Source organism: Myotis davidii, unplaced genomic scaffold, assembly GCF_000327345.1.
Source record: "Myotis davidii unplaced genomic scaffold, ASM32734v1 scaffold370, whole genome shotgun sequence".
NCBI lineage: Eukaryota > Metazoa > Chordata > Mammalia > Chiroptera > Vespertilionidae > Myotis > Myotis davidii.
Genome location: NW_006288615.1, coordinates 8,241,452 through 8,258,218, shown reverse-complemented (window position 1 = coordinate 8,258,218; position 16,767 = coordinate 8,241,452). Strand labels below are relative to the sequence as shown.

At 49.7% G+C, this 16,767-nt stretch overlaps 1 protein-coding gene across 1 annotated transcript in view; it reads left to right on the top strand.

The window, feature by feature from the left end:
* PASK (PAS domain containing serine/threonine kinase) overlaps positions 1-14,752 on the top strand; it is a 31,068-nt gene extending 16,316 nt beyond the window's left edge. The window contains exons 10-18 of the mRNA XM_015561815.1: positions 1,669-3,005; positions 4,210-4,391; positions 4,724-4,891; positions 6,227-6,352; positions 6,459-6,593; positions 9,281-9,480; positions 11,638-11,771; positions 13,330-13,476; positions 14,269-14,752. Of these exons, the coding sequence (XP_015417301.1) occupies positions 1,669-3,005; positions 4,210-4,391; positions 4,724-4,891; positions 6,227-6,352; positions 6,459-6,593; positions 9,281-9,480; positions 11,638-11,771; positions 13,330-13,476; positions 14,269-14,399 (2,560 nt within the window). The 3' untranslated portion in view covers positions 14,400-14,752. The remainder of the gene's footprint in view (positions 1-1,668; positions 3,006-4,209; positions 4,392-4,723; positions 4,892-6,226; positions 6,353-6,458; positions 6,594-9,280; positions 9,481-11,637; positions 11,772-13,329; positions 13,477-14,268) is intronic.
* Positions 14,753-16,767: the final 2,015 nt, after the last annotated feature.

The window sequence follows — 16,767 nt, the reverse complement described above, 5'->3', positions numbered from 1 at the left end:
GCACCTCCTCTGAGTCTCAGTGTGCTTTTCTCTTTCCTTCTAGTTGTAGAATTTCCACTCAGCCAGCCTTCCTGTGGTTCTGGATGATGTCCGTTTTGTCTTTTAGTTGTATTTTTGAAGTGGTTGTGCGAGGCAGCAATTTCCAGTGTTTACCTATGCTGCCATCTTGGTTTCTCTCCACTCTTGGTGTTTTGAGCAGTTAACCACACTCCTGTTTCATCCACAGACAAGGAGGGAGGCTCTGCCCCAGCAGGCTGTGTGCTACAGGACAGGGTCTGAGAGTGCTTGCTGTGGGCATCTCAGATGGTGGCATGTTTTGCTCTGTCCTGAGCTTCTCGGGGCCCTGGACAGCTTGTTTTCTGGGATGTGATTATGCAGTGATTCCACTAGATGAGCCCATCCTATGTTTCAGTCAGTTGGTGAGGAAGCAGAGTGGACCCTCAGAGTGTAGACCAGATGCTGAGACCCTGAATGAGGCACTCAGAAGCTGGGGGAGGGAGGGTTGTCCTAGGTTCCCACGGCACCCATCACTGGAGGCCGTGCCATCCCCCTGTTCCTCATGGCTTGCAGACTTGGCAGTGGGGAAGCAGGCAGCGTAGGGAGGAGGATAGGGGCCTCCCCATACTTCCTCACTTCTCCATGACCAGAATTTAGTGACAAGGTGACACCTGGCTACTGGGGAAGTGCAGAGACAGTGTAGAGCTTGACCCTGGGACCACATCGGAGAGGTTGCCCATCCTGCTTAATAAGGAGAGTGAGACCCTCCTGCCTCAGCTGCTTTCCTGCAGATGACCTGCAGCTCCTGAGACTGGCATAGGGCTGGTCTCTTGGCATCAATGGATGGATGGAGGTGTAGGTGTAGCTGTAGCAAGAGGGACAGATACTTATTGCTTGGCCTCTGCAGACCCTTTTCCCATCTCTCAGGTCCCTGTAGCAACTCCCACGGTCCCTCCAAACTTCTCGCTGTTCCGTCGTCCTGGAGTGGAACCCATCCTGGAGTGGGGTCCTTTGTCTCCTGTGCCTCTCTGTGAACCTCTGGTACATCTACCACATCGCTGGCATGTCTGCCTAAGGAGGCCGGGCATGGCCACCTCCAGTGGTTTTGGTGCCAGTGTCTGCCTGGGGCTGACATCAGCCAGACCACCTGGAAGGGTCTTGACCCAGATCTCCCCACAGTTGCTCTAGCTCAGTGGCCATAAAGTTTCAATCGCACTGTACGTGTGTGCCCGCACATGGTATTTTGTGGAAGAGCCACACTCAAGGGGCTGCAGTTTGCCGACCACTACTCTAGCTGCATGGTGGTAGCCTCTTCCCCAGTGGCCACCCCATGCTGAACATGCTTGTGGGGTGGCCACTCAAATCTCTTCTCCCTTTGCTCCCCCCTTCTGTGAGGCTGCTGTATACTGCTGACAAGCCTTCAGCACATAGTCCTGGTGCTCTGTGGCTTTGATTAATTAATCATTGCTAAACGTGCATTTATCTGGAAAATATGTGTGTGAGTGTTTTACTTTTTAACTTGGTTACAAAATTTAATCTTTTTTTTCTGTCGTAAGTTTATGTTGTTAAATGCTTTGTACTTTTCTCTAATAGAGGGGAAGTTCACATGATCTCTGTTTTTGACTCTTTTGTGGCTCCTAAGTAACTGTGTTATCTGTATTGTAACCCCAGGGGGGACAGCATTCCAGGAGGAAGCCCACCAGCCCAGGAACAGTCATTGCCTGAGGACCAGGGGAACATTCCAGAAAGAAGGCCACCAGCACAGGAACAGTCATTGCTTGAGGACCAGTGTAACATTCCAGAAAGAAGCCCACCAGCCCAAGTATCGTCATCGCCTGAAGACCAGCAGGACACTGTCTTGGAGAAGCAGGAACATACAGGAACAGAGAGCCTCAGACAGGAGCTTTTGAGGGGAAGCAGGTCTGCCTCAGTGGACATAAGACCCTTTGCTTCCTGTGAAGATTCTGAAGCTCTGACCCCAGCTGAGGACAGGAGCTGGGGTGAAGTGTGTGACCTGTCCCAGGAAGCACAGCTGGAGTGCATGGGTTTGAGCACTGCCAACCATCAGGCTGATGCTGCGGGACAGCTAGCAGAGGTGGGCCTCCCAGTGCTGCACCCTGGGTATGGGACTGAGTGGAGCACACCCCAGGGGAGCCCAGCTACAGTCGCCTGTCCCTCGGGGCCCTCGGGGACAGCGCAACTCTCACTTTCCATACCTTTGGAGGAGCAGTGGCTGGGAGCACAGGATGACAGGGAGGAGCTGCAGACTTGCTTACTGAAGGAGCAGCTGTCCAAGTCGAGCTTTGGGAGACCTCAGGATATCTCCTCCATTGAGCTGGTCCCGGCGGAGCATACTGCCTTCTCTGCCCCTGTGTCGCTGTGTGACCTGGGAGGCAGAGACCTGTACAGCGGCCACTCCGGCAGCTCCTCAGCCTGCTATGCCCTAGCCACAGACCTCCCCGGTGTCTTGGACACAATGGAGGCCCCAGAGGCTGATGGAAATTCCTTTTTATGGAACCTCAGGGAAGTGTTTTACAGCCGGTGGACAGACCGAACTTCTTCCAACTGTTCCTGTGCCTCATCTGAGCTCGTGGGGACGGCCTCCCCTTCACTGGCTGGCTCCGATGTGGATGTGAGCACTTTGCATGGGCACAGGGCAGAGGTTCTGGATGACAGGGAACTGTTGTTGCTGACTGGCACCTATTTCAATCTTGGTGAAGGCCGGCAGTTCTGTGAGACCCATCTGGGCCTCAATCAGACAGAACCATCTGACACCTCAGAATGTGAAGACGTGAGTGGCCGAGAGAGCCCTGGCTGTGTCCTTCCCAGTTTGGAGTCCAGCCCCATGGACATGTGCCCGTTAGAAGAGCCCAGGTCAAGCATCCAGGTCACCTCCACACCTGTGAGAGGGGATAGCTCGGCGACATCCGGGACCACTAGCCTGCAGCAGGAAATCCAGGAGGGCACCTACTTGGGGAGCTGCTGCCACAGAGACGGCTCGCTGCTGAGTATGTCCCCGGGGGTTGTCCCTAGAGTGCAGCTGGGTGCAGGCATCCTCGTCCCAGAGTCTGATGGCTCTCCACCCTAGTAGTTCTGGCAGAAGTGATGTATTCAAGGACATGAAGTTACAACTTACTTCTTGCACATCAGGATTATAGTATGCGTTCCCAGAACAGGGAGCCCAGGTCCCACTAGGGCTGCAGAGCAGGACGGGGTGATGTCCAGGGCCAGGCTGCTGTATCTCTGACTGGCTTCACTCTGGGAAGGTGTAGGGATTAGGCCCATGCACTTGCCTATTTGAGGGTGATTGCTTTCCTTTCCTTCCTTTTTTTTTTTTTTTTATTAATACCCAAGGTTATTTTATTTCATTTTTATTTATTTTATGTATTTATTTTAGAGAGAGAGGAAGGGAGAGAGGAATGGAGAGGGGGAGAGAAAGAGAAACATCAACGTGAGAGAGAAACATTACATTGCCTCCTGTGCTCACCCCGACTGGGAGTCAAACCCACAACCTTTTGGTGTATGGGAAGATGTGCCAACCAAGCCACTGGCCAGGGCTTGCTTACTTTTTAATTTTCCTAATTACTTAATAGGTCATATTATTTTAGCCAGTAGTTTATGGTTTTGTGTTGTTGATTCCTAAGGCTTTTCCCCTAAACTTTAAAAACTTATTTAAGTAATACATACGTTATTTTAAAAAAATATTTGAAAATATAAACAAAAAGAAAATAAAATCATCTGTAAACACCCCTCCCCCCATAAAAACCTCTTTTTTGGGTATAGGACCTGGAGGCCATGTAAAAGTGCAGGTGTGCACAAGCGCAGAGCATGTGTAGTTCAGTGTAACTCAGGGACCCACAGCCGGCACATGTGTGTGCCTCCGCTGGGTCATTTACATGCCTCCACCGAGGCAGAGCCTCCCTGTTGAGGGCAGGTTTTCCAGGCTTTCCTGAGTTGGCAGGTGGTTGCTGGTATCCCTGAAGTGCTTCCCTGGCTCTGGCTGCTGCAGATGTGCCAAGCCGCAGGCTCCACACCAAGTGGAGGTGATGCTGCCGCTGTGCTCAGCCTGGTGCTCTGTGCCCCCCTGCCCCCCTGTCCTCCTGCCCTGGGTGTTCTGTATGGTTCTGTGCTGCCCAGGGTGTGTGCTTGTTTCATCATGATGCTGTCTTGGTGAAGTCAGCAGAGGGCTGTGCGTTTTCGCCTTCCCCTCAGGTGTTCAGTTTGAGGTGAAGCGGGTGGAGCTCCAAGGCCCTGCTCCCCTGTTCTGCTGCTGGCTGGTGAAAAACCTCCTGCATGGCCAACAGGCCTCGGCCACTCACACCCAACTGCTGCTGGCCAGCCTGCCCAGCTCCACGCACTCCGCGTGTGAGCATCCTGGACCCAGCCCAGGGGAGGTGGGTATGTGCAGCTTGCTCTGCCTTGTAGTTGCCTGTCTGCATGGAAGTGTCTTCCTATCAGCATCGCTCTCTGTTTCTTCTGGGAAGGATGGGAGGAGGCTTTTTAACTCTGTCTTCTAATGTGCAGGATGGGGTGTCAACATGCTTCAATGTGGGTACTAATTTGGCTCTCAGGCTGGGTTCCCAGGGGCACGGGAGGAATGGGCTGCACAGGGTTTGGGTGCTGCTGTCCATATAGCTGCAGGGAATGGGGGGTAATGCACCCATCTGCTACCGCCTCCTTTCTGATGGTTGCATGTGGCCCCTTATACCTTCCTTCACCCACACAGATACTTAGAAGCAGACCGTGGTTTGAGGAGCCCCCCAAGGCAGGGGAGTTGGAGGGGCTGGCAGCCTGTGAGGGTGCATACTCTCACAAGTACAGTACGCTGAGCCCACTGGGCAGTGGGGCCTTTGGCTTCGTGTGGACTGCTCTGGACAGGGATCAGAATAAGGAGGTACTTGGGCCCTTGGGGACAGGTGGGGCTGGACCACCTCGGGTGGTCCCATACCTCTAGTCCTGTGTCTGCCTGCCGGGACTCAGTGGGAAGTAGTCTTCTGTGCAGCATGCGGCCAGCCCTGCTTGGGGTCTGGATGCTGGGAGGAGGTCTCTTCAAAGCAAACACACACAGCCCTGCCCGTCCCTCTGGCTGCTTCAGACACCATGAATGGCATCCATGCTCCTTCGTGCATTAGGGCTACATCTCCTTGACTTCCAGGTTCAGACCTGCAGGGCTTCTTCCCTGGCTGGTGATCCTGGCCATTTCACATATTCTACTGCTGGATGAGCCTCAGAGCCAGTCCTGTGGAGAGGTGACTTGTAGTTGCCAGTGCGCGTGTGATTTGGGGATGTGACATTGCTGCCTGTCCCTGTGAACATTGTCTGGTGTCCCCTGCCCAGGCTGCCAAGTCCTGGGAGTGCCATGCTTGCTGGAAATGATCAGAGCTGCATGCCTGGGCTGATGCCTGGTCAGAAGTCTGCAACTGTCTTCCTGCTTCTGACAATTGTTCAGTGGGTCCCTACATGAACGATCATTCCTCTGCAGTCATGACAATTGTCTCTCCTTTTCTGTTTGTGTCTCCTCAACTTTTCTTTTCTTCCCCTCCTGTAACTGGGGCAGGACCTGCAGAGCCGGTGAAGTGACAGGTATGCCACTGGTCTCTTGCTATTCCCCTGCCCTTCGAAGACACCCCTTTTATTTCTTGATGGATATCTTTTGTTTGAGGAGATTTTATTTTCAGTTCATTAAATTGTTTTTTGAGAGTGAGTGTTGAGTTTTATGAATTGCCTTTTCAGCATCAGTTGAGATGACCATGTCTGTGTTTACTTTACTATTACACTTTCAGGGGACTATCATTCATTGTACTCACACCACTTTTCATATATTGATCTCGTGTTCATTAACCTTGCTGGGCACATCTAGTCTCAGAATCGATGTCGATAATGGTTTTTGACTATTTTCTAGTTCTCAGGCATCTAGTTCCATTTTCTTGCCCAGTTCATCCAGTTCTCAGTTGAGAAATCAGGGTGAGATGGGGTGTTCTGGGGAGCGTCTGCTCCAAAGTCTCCGAGGCCTCCCTTTCCGGTGAGGTTGTGGCTCCTCAGCCCTTGGGCTCTGTGCTGTCCCATCCACCCACTGTATATGTCCTCATGCCGCAAGGGCACGTTATCATGTTCTTCTTTCATGTCCCTGGGGGCCAGGGGATTAAAGTGGGGGCCTTGCCTGCCGCTGTTGAGCAAGTGTGAGTACCAGGTCCCATGGGGCAGCTTCTCCCTTCTCCTTTCCTCATAGGTGGTGGTGAAGTTTATTAAGAAGGAGAAGGTTCTGGAGGATTGTTGGATCGAGGATCCCACACTTGGAAAAGTTACGTTGGAGATATCGATCCTTTCCAGGGTGGAGCACGCCAACATCATCAAGGTGGATAGTGGTTCTCTTTGAGAGAGGCCCTGATAGGACTCACAGGAGCATCCTAAACATGCCTGAGGCATCTGGGCAGTGCCGGACCCACATTGTCTCTTCCTAGGTCCTGGACATATTCGAGAACCAGAGCTTCTTTCAGCTGGTGATGGAGAAGCACGGCTCTGGCCTGGACCTCTTTGCGTTCATCGACCACCACCCCAGCCTGGATGAGCCGTTGGCCAGTTACATCTTCCGACAGGTGACTTGGCCCGGAGCTGTGTAGGGAGGGTGGGCTGGGGCGCTTTGTCCTAGAGGCTGTACTCAGTCCTCTCTGAGTTACGTCTAGCCTTCAGTTTTTGAGAAGAGAATTTTGTGGTTGAAGTAGAGATAGTGAGGTTGGGAAGGAAGGATGAGGCCAGATACCTGGAATGATTGGGGAATGATTGAAGTAGGGTTAATGATTGAAGTTTATTTACATATATAGATTATCCACACCATCCTCAAAGTGAGCCAACAGAGCTGTCAGCCTGAGCTCTTCGACCTGCAGGTTTGATCTGGGTTTTTGCCTACAACCAGGAAACCACTGCTGACTTGTGCAGCAGCAGTCATTCTAGTGCCTCCACCATGAGGCTGTTTGGGTTAAATGAGGGAGCACCTATCTCTAAGGCGTACGTGAAGCACGGCGGCCTGGAGGGGCGTGTGGACAGGCGTGCAGCAGGGAGTCCTGAGGGCGGTGTGTTGCAGGATGTCCTGGACAGGGCGGGGATGTGAATAAGGCAGATTTGCTCTTAGACTGTCTAACAGTCACTTGGAGGTGACTCAATCTCTAAAGACAACTTCCCTGCATTGACATTGCTTCCTGAAAGCTATAAACTCCCAGAGGTTACTGGATTTCTGACATTAAGTTTCTGAGGTACCTACTTGTAGTTTCAGGCACCGTGGTTCTGTGCAAGGAATGTTACCTCTCTCCCTCTTCCTTGTTGGAAGATCATATACTCGTCTGCTTTACTTCATAGCAAAGATTTGTTTCTGAAATCTTCATGGTTAAAAAGAGTGTCTGTCTGAGATAACAGTAGTTAAAAGCTGCCGCCTGACTTAATTCTGGGGCTACTGATATAGGTGATTATAGTGTTCGATATTGTACAATTTTTAAAAAATATATATTTTATTGATTTTTTATAGAGAGGAGGGGAGAGGGATAGAGAGGTAGAAACATCGATGAGAGAGAAACATCAATCAGCTGCCTCCTGCACGCCCCCCACCAGGGATGTGCCCGCAACCAAGGTACATGCCCTTGACCAGAATCGAACCCGGGACCCTTGAGTCCACAGGTCGACGCTCTATCCGCTGAGCCAAACCGGTTAGGGCGATATTGTACAATTTTTGCAGGAAGTATCTGTAGCCCATTAGTAAATCAATATACATAATATTATAGTAAACAGAGTCATTTTATAGAACTATTATTATTATATGTAAATATGTATACATAATGCCTGTTATCAGTGTGCTGCCTGCTTGGCTGGGGAGTGGAGGGGTGGCGAGTGGGACCTGTGACCAGCTCTCCTGGCATCTAGGGCATTGGGGACTAGCAGCAGGTCTGTTTTTTGTCCAGGGTCAGGTTCTTTTACCCCTTTGTAGTTATAAGCTTGATGAAACTTTCCTTGTTCTGATGAAATGTGGTCTGTTTCCTGACTGGGCCCTGATATGTGTGTATGAACATAAGTGTGTGTGCTCATGTATATGTATGCATGTGTATGTACATGCATGTTATAAAAACATGTTTCAATATATAAATATGCAGGTGTTTGCATACATGTGTATATAAATACATTTACTGATTGTCAGTTAACCTATCATTAGCCATTGCTTCTGGTTCATACTCATTTGTAAATATACATTCATGAAATCACTATGCTGATGGTACAACTGGTGTCCAATTTATGAATGTAGCCAGAAAGTACCAATCTACTTCAGCTTAATGGAACAGCTACCTTTGTTGGTGGCTGTCACCAAATAGGCAGTGTGGGCCATCCCAGGCCCAGGGGACAGCAGTGTATTATAGTAACTTTACCCTTTCGGAGTGCAGGCTAACACCTTGGGCTCAGGAAATGGAGCCGATTCCAATGGAATTACTCTGAGTCCACGTGGCTGAGAGTCCTGCATGCATTGCAGCCAGTGTGGCTGCTGCTGCTTTTTGAGAAGCTGCAGAGCCCTGAAATAATAGTTTGGGGATGTGGCTTTGTGCTTAGGTCTGCTCCAAAACTGCTGCGTGAACTCTGCTGAATCCAACGGCCGGACTTGGGCTTTCTCTGGGGCCACTTCCCATTAGTGTCCACCCCACACTCATTAAAATGCCGCCACATGTCTCTGTAGCTTCTGCTTGTGGGTCTGTGTCTTTCCTCTCGAGAAGGCCATGGCGTGGGTCAGTGTGTGAGAGGATGTCTGCTGGGAAGTTTTTGTCAGTAGCACAGAGATAGAGAGGACGTAAGAATCATGCATTTGTGTGGGAGGAAAGTGGGCAGCGGAAGGTATAGTATCAGTGATGTAGGTGAGGAGCCCTGTGGTCTGCGGCTCGGCCTGCTACCTGTGGCCCTGATGCTGTCTTGTTCTTAAAAGCGTGAGAAGAGGGTAGATCTTACGTTGTGTCCATGTCACAAAAATAGCAGTGGTACAGTTTTTAAAGTCACATGTTCTCGTTTGCTGTTTGTCGGGGAGACGTGTGCCAGCTGTGATGAGCACACTGCCTGGAAGCGCTCTGCCTCTGTGTTGGTCAGGTTGTGTCTGTAGCATCCAGTGGTCTTTCCTGTCACTGTTTCATCACAAGTTAGAGAACGTCTATTTTATTTTTATCTGTTGTTGTTTTCTGTTTTGCTTGTCAGTCCTTATTTTAAATGCATGTTTTGAGTGAACTACTTTGTACAAAGTCCTATGGCCTCTTGGTTTCAGCTGGTGTCGGCAGTGGGGTATCTCCGCTCGAAGAGCATCCTTCACCGGGACATCAAGGATGAGAACATCGTCATTGCCGAGGACTTCACCATTAAGCTCATAGACTTCGGCTCCGCTGCCTACTTGGAAAGGGGCAAGCTGTTCTACACCTTCTGTGGGACAATCGAGTACTGTGCGCCTGAAGTTCTCATGGGGAATCCGTACGTATTGCACCACTTGACCTCGTCATCTGTGAATTTTAGGCAGGGAAAATGTGTGATGAGAGATAAAGGATGATATTTGGAAAGTCGGCAAACAGGCAAAGGAAGGAAGTTTGGTCAGGGAAGCTGGGCAATGAATACAGGATTCTCTATATTAATTTCTCAACTTTTGTTTATGTGTGCAATGTTATACAATTAAAAGTTAAAAAGATAAAGGAATCCCAAAAGATGGGACTCTCCAAATAAGCAAAGAGGAGTCTTGTTTAGTTGGGCTCATTTTGATGACAGGAATAATAATCTGTTCCCATAAAATACGTTGGGCTGGCCGTTGATACAGCAGAGAATCAGTAACAGAGGCAGAGCTGAGGCAGCACCGTGCCAAGACGGCACCTTGGCTGGAGGTGCTGTTGTGTCTCGCTGGGAGAAGCAGGTCCTGGGGGTGCGGGCTGCGCTGGTGTCTGTTCGGGAAGCCTAGGGGCTTTGGGGCAGCCTGGGAAGGGCCTGCTCTTGGGGACTCAGGAGAGCAGAAAACACTGATTATTGCTCAGGTGTTGCTGGGGGTGGAGTGCAAACAGTTCTCAGTATTGTCTGCTTCACATACACGAATTTCCATGTCATCCACATATAATGAAGTGGACTTATTTTGGTCAGATCCAGATAGCAGGCACTTCCTGCAGCACCTACACGTATGTCAGGTCTAGGGAGACTGTGTCTGGAGGTGCCTGTGACTAGGACAGATGTCAGTGTTGTGTGGGCCTCCCTGCAGTGCTGTGCTATACCCTCAGAGCCCACCTCTGGTCCTGTTCTGATGTGACAGGTGTGTGGGGACATTCAGCCAGACCTGGTCAGAGCCAGATTAGAACCCAGGTGGCCTGAGTCTGGAGCATTTGCTTATGGGCACTGCTGTCTCTGTGCCACGCCTCAGGCTCCCAGAAATCTCCCGGCATTGGTGTGAGATGTGACTGGCACTCTGTCACAGTGTCTGCTCAGGTCATGTTTCATTTCAGAGTCAGGCAGAGAGGACTGCAGGATGCTCACGTGGAGTCTGCTGCCCTCCTGATCCACACGCCAGGCTGGCCCTGTGAGCAGAACTACCAGGCTTTTTGTCCATAGCAGAAGGCGGGGGGGTGGCTAAATAAACCATCTCCCTGTCACCTCTGTGCACATCTAGAGCCACAGACAATGACATACTTACGGAGGATCATCTACGAAGAGCCTTTAAGATATAATTTGGTTACCCTGGCACCCCAGAGTGCCAGTGGCTGTTGTCCTGTCGTGCCCATCATGACATCAGTGTTGGAGGGGCCTTTGTGTCCACAGGACCGTGAATGTGCCGGTGGGTGGCTTGTCTGCCCCACTCTCACCCCATGCCTTCCTCCCACTTTCTCCCGGTGGCCCCACCCAGTATCATTTCTGCTCCTTCCTCCCCAGCTAGGCTGCAGGTGTCCTCAGAGCTCCGTCCTCCATCCTGGGTGCTTCTCCCATCTCATGGGCCAAAAGACTTCTGAGCTCTGATTTTAGATCCTATCGTCAGGAGCTTTGCTTCCTCCCGCATCATTTTCATGTCTGTCCACTCAAGGGCTCAGCAAACTATGGTCCTGGGCCATATCTGCCCACTAGTTGTTTTTATAAAGCTTCATTGGCACACAGCCACATGGATTGGCTTATTTATGTCTGTAGCTGCTGCTGTGCTGCCATGGCAGAAAGAAGGGGTAGTGACAGAAGCCGTGTGGCCTGCAGCCCAAATCTACTCTCTGCCATCTCTGAAGGGCACACTGTCCTGTTCTGGAACTGTCTGTGGTTCCCCATGGCCCTGCTGCCTTGCACGCTGCTGTGCCTTCTGTCCATCTCCACTGGGACATCCCCCACACCCCCAGGGGATGCTGTCTCTGATGCCTTGTGCCGTGTGCATTGTCCCACCCACTGGTGGGCATTCTGTCTCTTGAATTAGTCTCTCAGTTGCCCAAGCACCATGGCTTTATGTCTTCTCCCTCTCCTGGCACAGAGCGGTACCTGACCAGAGCAGATGTGCCAGATATTGAGGATGTGGTCAGGAGCATGTCGAACCTCACTGGGCACCATCTTGGGTGATTGGGGACTTGGGGCTCACACTCCTTGACTGAGCTGCTGTGTGCCATGAGTGCTGTCTTCTGTCAGTTACAAGGGTCCGGAGCTAGAGATGTGGTCCCTGGGAGTCACGTTGTACACGCTCATCTTTGAGGAGAACCCCTTCTGCGAGCTGGAGGAAACCCTGGAAGCTGCAATAAACCCCCCGTACTTGGTGTCGGAAGGTGAGCAGGGCTGCAGCTGGCATCCCTCCCTCCCTTCTGTCTCCCAGAGCCTTTGTCAGAGCTGCCTTATTTCCATTTCTCTCATACTTTGTTTTTTAATCATTATATATTTTTATTGATTTTAGAGAGGAAGGGAGAGAGACAGGTAGAAACATCAATAATGAGAGAGAATTATCAATCAGCTGCCTCCCACATACCCTCTACTGGGGATTGAGCCTGCAACTCGGGCATGTGTCCTGACTGGGAATCAAATCGTGACCTCCTGGTTCATGGTTCGATGCTCAACCACTGAGCCACACCGGCTGGGCCATTCCTCTCATACTTTGATTTGAACAGAAGGATGGTTGGGATCTGACTTTAAAATATCACGATAATTCTATTATGATAGAATTATCTAGTATGAGCTTCCCTTTTGGATTACAGGGGAATTAGACATTATTCTGAGAGTTAGGCATTAATGCTTGTGGGTTTGGCTATCAGTGGGAAGGGGGAAAATGGAGGGACTCAAACCCCAGGAGCTCCCATGGAAGGAAGCCTGGGGGTGTCTGTCACACCCTGAGCGCCCCATGAGCTGGCAGTGTGAGCTTGATTTGCTTCTGAAGTGAGGACCAGCATGGGAGGCAGATATGAACTTGGTGGCTGGAAAGGACTTACTGAGTCTGCAGCTGGCCCACAGGATTCTGAAGTCCCTTCCAATCTTGACAGTTTGTGAGTCTATAGTTGTCACTTATTGTTACGAGTATCAAGGTGACTAGTATCTTCATGCATGAAGTCTGTGCCTTGATTCTTTGCTTGGGTTAGAAGCCTGTGTCTCAGGTGGCTATGACACTCACACAGACAGGGGGCTCAAAAAGCAACCATTTGCTTCTCAGTCTTGAGGCTGGGAGTCCAAGGTCCAGGCACTGGCCTTTTCAGCTGCTGGTGAGAGCCTCTTCCTGTGTTACAGACAGCAGCCTGTTCTGTGTCCTCACGTGGTGGAGAGAGGGACAGAGTGAGCTTTCTGGCCTCTCTTACAAGGACATCAATACCATCATGGGGCCTCACCTAATCACCCTGGTCACCTCCCAAGGCCCCACCCCCTCTTACCACCACCATGGGGGCAGGGCTTCAGCACGCGCATTTGAGGGGTCACAGTCAGCCCCCAGTGACCCAGGAGAGGACTGTAGGGTGCTGCTGATCTCTGGATCCTAGGACTCCTGCAGCCCTTTCCTGTCACACCCTGTGTCATTCTGGGCTCTGCACAAGCACAGCCCCTGAGAACAGACCATGGTTAGGGATTTCTGCACAGTGAGTGATGTAGGCAGGATCTCAAGCTCCCAGCTCTCATTTCAGAGGTGACAGATGGCTCTTGTAGCCTTTCTCAAAGCACAGCTGAAGGCCCCATGTGCTGAAAACCTGGAGTTGCTAGTTAAAAATGAGGGTTCCAGGGCCACATGTCCAGTTGGAGGTGCTCCTGGGGGCAGGTAGGACTGTGGTTTTGATGCCCTTCACTTGAGCCCATCCTGGACCACGGATGGTCTTCTGGCCCTATGCTTAGGGTGGGTTTTTATGTCCCCAGATCTCATGAACCTCATGTCTGGGCTGCTGCAGCCTGTCCCCGAACAGCGCACCACCTTGGAGAAGCTGGTGACAGACCCTTGGGTTACCCAGCCCGTGAACCTTGCACACTACACCTGGGAGGAAGTGTGTGGAATAAACAAGCCAGGTATGAGGTGTGACCTATGAACCAGAGAGGGTGAGGAGGTTCCCCAGGCTGCCTTCTGGGTCTGGGGAGGCAGGGTTGCTCCCACTCCATGCTGTCCTGTCCAGGATTTACACCTGTGGAGCAAATGGGGCTTGATTCTGAGGTCCCTGAATGCCACCAGGGTTCAGAGCTTGGCTGTGGTTCTTGGAGGGTGGGGGAGTGCCCATGGACCCTGTGTTGACATGGCACCTACAGAGGAGTTTAGCTGGGGCTTTAAGAGGTGCAGTAGGTAATGATTTGAGTGGGCTGAAGGGAATGATAAGATCACAGATAGGGAGTGCAGTCCTCTGGAGCAGTGGTTCTCAACCTTCTGGCCCTTTAAATACAGTTCCTCATGTTGTAACCCAATCATAAAAATATTTTCGTTGCTACTTCATAACTGTAATGTTGCTACTGTTATCAATCGTAATGTAAATAGCTGATACGCAGGATGGTCTTAGGCGACCCCTGTGAAAGAGTCATTCGACTGCCAAAGGGGTCGCAACCCACAGGTTGAGAGCCGCTGCTCTGGAGGCTCCTGGCAGCACAGCCAAGCAGAAGCAGCTGTATGGTCACTGCTCAGAGCAGGTGGCCCAGCTGGTGTTGATGGCTCTGGTGTAGAAGCCCCACAGCACCTCAGCAGTCCAGGAACTCTAGGTCTTCGCCAGTTGGGTTCTGAAGAGTCCTTCTCGTCTTTCAGTCCTGTCCAGAGAGAAGCAAAGTGTTTGAGAATCATGTGTTGTTAGCATGTGATACAATGTCTTCTTTCTTCAGAAAGTAGAGTCGTGTCCACTGTGAGTCTGGAGGTGGAGAGCAGGAGCCCCAATGAAGTGGCTCAGCATCCGGAGCTGGCGGCGCCCCCTAATGGTCCTCATCCATTCAGGAAAAGTAATTCTCAAGATTGAGCCCAATTCACCTAAAAACTCATGTGCATTTGATAAATGCTAGAACAAAAGCCAGTGGTGCTATATTATTTTAGGTTTATAAAATAGACATGGAGTTCATTTTTTTCATGGCCTTGGGAAAACATTGTAGAGTTCAGTACTATGAAAGGACTTCGAATCTGTGAACTTCTGAAAAGCATAAAAGCATTTTCAAATTCTCTCTTATTTCTGTATATATCCATATATTTTGTTTCCTCTGACTCAGTCTATGCTTATCTGATAGGTAGAATTTGTAGAACTGATGACCAGGGCATTTCATTAATTTATTTCCTTGAACATTTTCCAAATTAAAGCAATTTTGTTAGTAAAAATTACACTGACTTGGACTTTATGAATTCTTGTACAATGCAAGTGTGGGGAGCACTGGCAAGAGGTTTACCTTCAGACAGTTTGGGGGGGGGTCCCTTCCTGGGTGGGAGCTCTTCAGCTTGCTTAGTCTAAGGCAGGGGTCCTCAAACTTTTTAAACAGGGGGCCAGTTCACTGTCCCTCAGACCATTGGAGGGCCGGACTATAGTTTAAAAAAAAACTATTAACAAATTCCTATGCACACTGCACATATCTTATTTTGAAGTAAAAAAACAAGACGGGAACAAATACAATATTTGTATTTGCATGTCGCCTGCGGGCCGTAGTTTGAGGATCCCTGGTCTAAGGAGACTGAGAGTATGTTCTCAGACACTTCCCTTGTGTCCATGCACAGCTTGTTAGAGTTGGCCCACTGTCTGTCCAGGCTCTGAGGTACAGTGGGCTTTGCAGCAGGACTCTGCTGTTCACCCACAACACTGCCCTGCCCAGTACCCACAGACCTCCTGCAGCCAGAAGTCCAGGTCCCCCCTCTTCAGTGATGTGGGGGCATTCCGCCCTGTCACTGTTCTACCCTTGCTCAGGTCCCAGTGTCTCTCTGAAACAATCAGCTAGCTCAAACACTTGAAATCTAGCCTCTATTTTGTATCTGTTGGGAGGGGAGGGATTGGTCAGGGGTAAGAGGAAAGTCTTTCATTTCCTCCCCACCACACTGAGATAGCAGGAAAAAAACAAAACCCAAGACTCTCTGCCCCTTTCCCCCACGTCATTACTTTCTGCAGGTTCCAAATCTCCTCCTGCCCAGAGCCCTCAGGAAGACTTCGGGGGCCAGGCTGCCTGCAGTGTTCCTGTGCTCAGTTTCTAGTGCTCATTTAGGAAGCACTCACTGTGTTAATATTTTAGGACACTCAGATGACAATTCACTTTATTTTCAACTACTAGGATATGGGATTTCACTATCTCCTTCCTTTTATGTATTTATTTTTAAAATATATTTTTATTGATTTTAGAGAGGGAGGAGAGATAAAAACAATGAGAATCATTGATCTGCTGACTCCTGTACGCCCCCTACTGGGATTGAACCCACAACCCGGGCATATGCCCTGACCTGGAATCAACTGGTTCCTGGGTCAATGCTCAACTGGGCTATCTTCTTCCTTTTAGAAAGTGCTGCCCTAGTCTTCCTGCCATCACAAAACACTGATGGGCTCCCCTCCTCCATCAGGGATGGGAAAGGCAGGGTTTTTAGAAGTCTATTCTTTTTAAGTGTGTTGGAAAAAGCTAGTGATGTTTACTCTTCAGAATGAGCTTCTTTATGTTCTAAGAACTGTTTTCAAGAGTGGAAAAAACTCCCCAAATTTATCCTTGGAGTGTTTATGATGCTTTTAACAAAAAAAATTACAGAATGTTTTCTTCAGACAGGTGTGCAATGGGCTTATAATGCAAAGTCCTTCCTCTTCAAGAACTCTTCCTTTTTTTTAAGAAAAAATAATTAAAACTCATCTGACTTGAGGGCAGTAGAAGGTTTGATACTTTAAGAGTGTTCTTTGCAGAAAGAATCCTGGTAGAAAAGTTCTGAGTCTGAGGCTGACATTTTCCTATTCATGTCCCAACTATGAATCCAGAAAGCAAAATGTTCAGAACAAAATGAAGATGCTGTGGACCTTGAGAGCAGTTCCTGCACCTTAGCTGTCCCTTTATTTCCAGAGCTGGAGAACTGCTTAGGTCCCTTGATTATTTCTAGGGTGGGGGTTGCACACAGGATTTTCTTAGGTTTTGGGCATAAAAGCATTACCATAATTTATTTTGAGGTGCTGATAGATGAGTGTTTTAAGAAGAAAGATTAACCTTCCTTTTCTTTGATAAAATTGTTGTCCAAAAAGATATGTCTTAACACTCAGCCCAGTGCCTGGAATCAAATACCTTTTCTCAGTTCAGAAACAAGTAGATAAAACATGAAGAAATGCTTGTAAACTAAGATTTGGGTCTTACGAGTGTGGGATTTAGGCAGCTGGAGACTACACT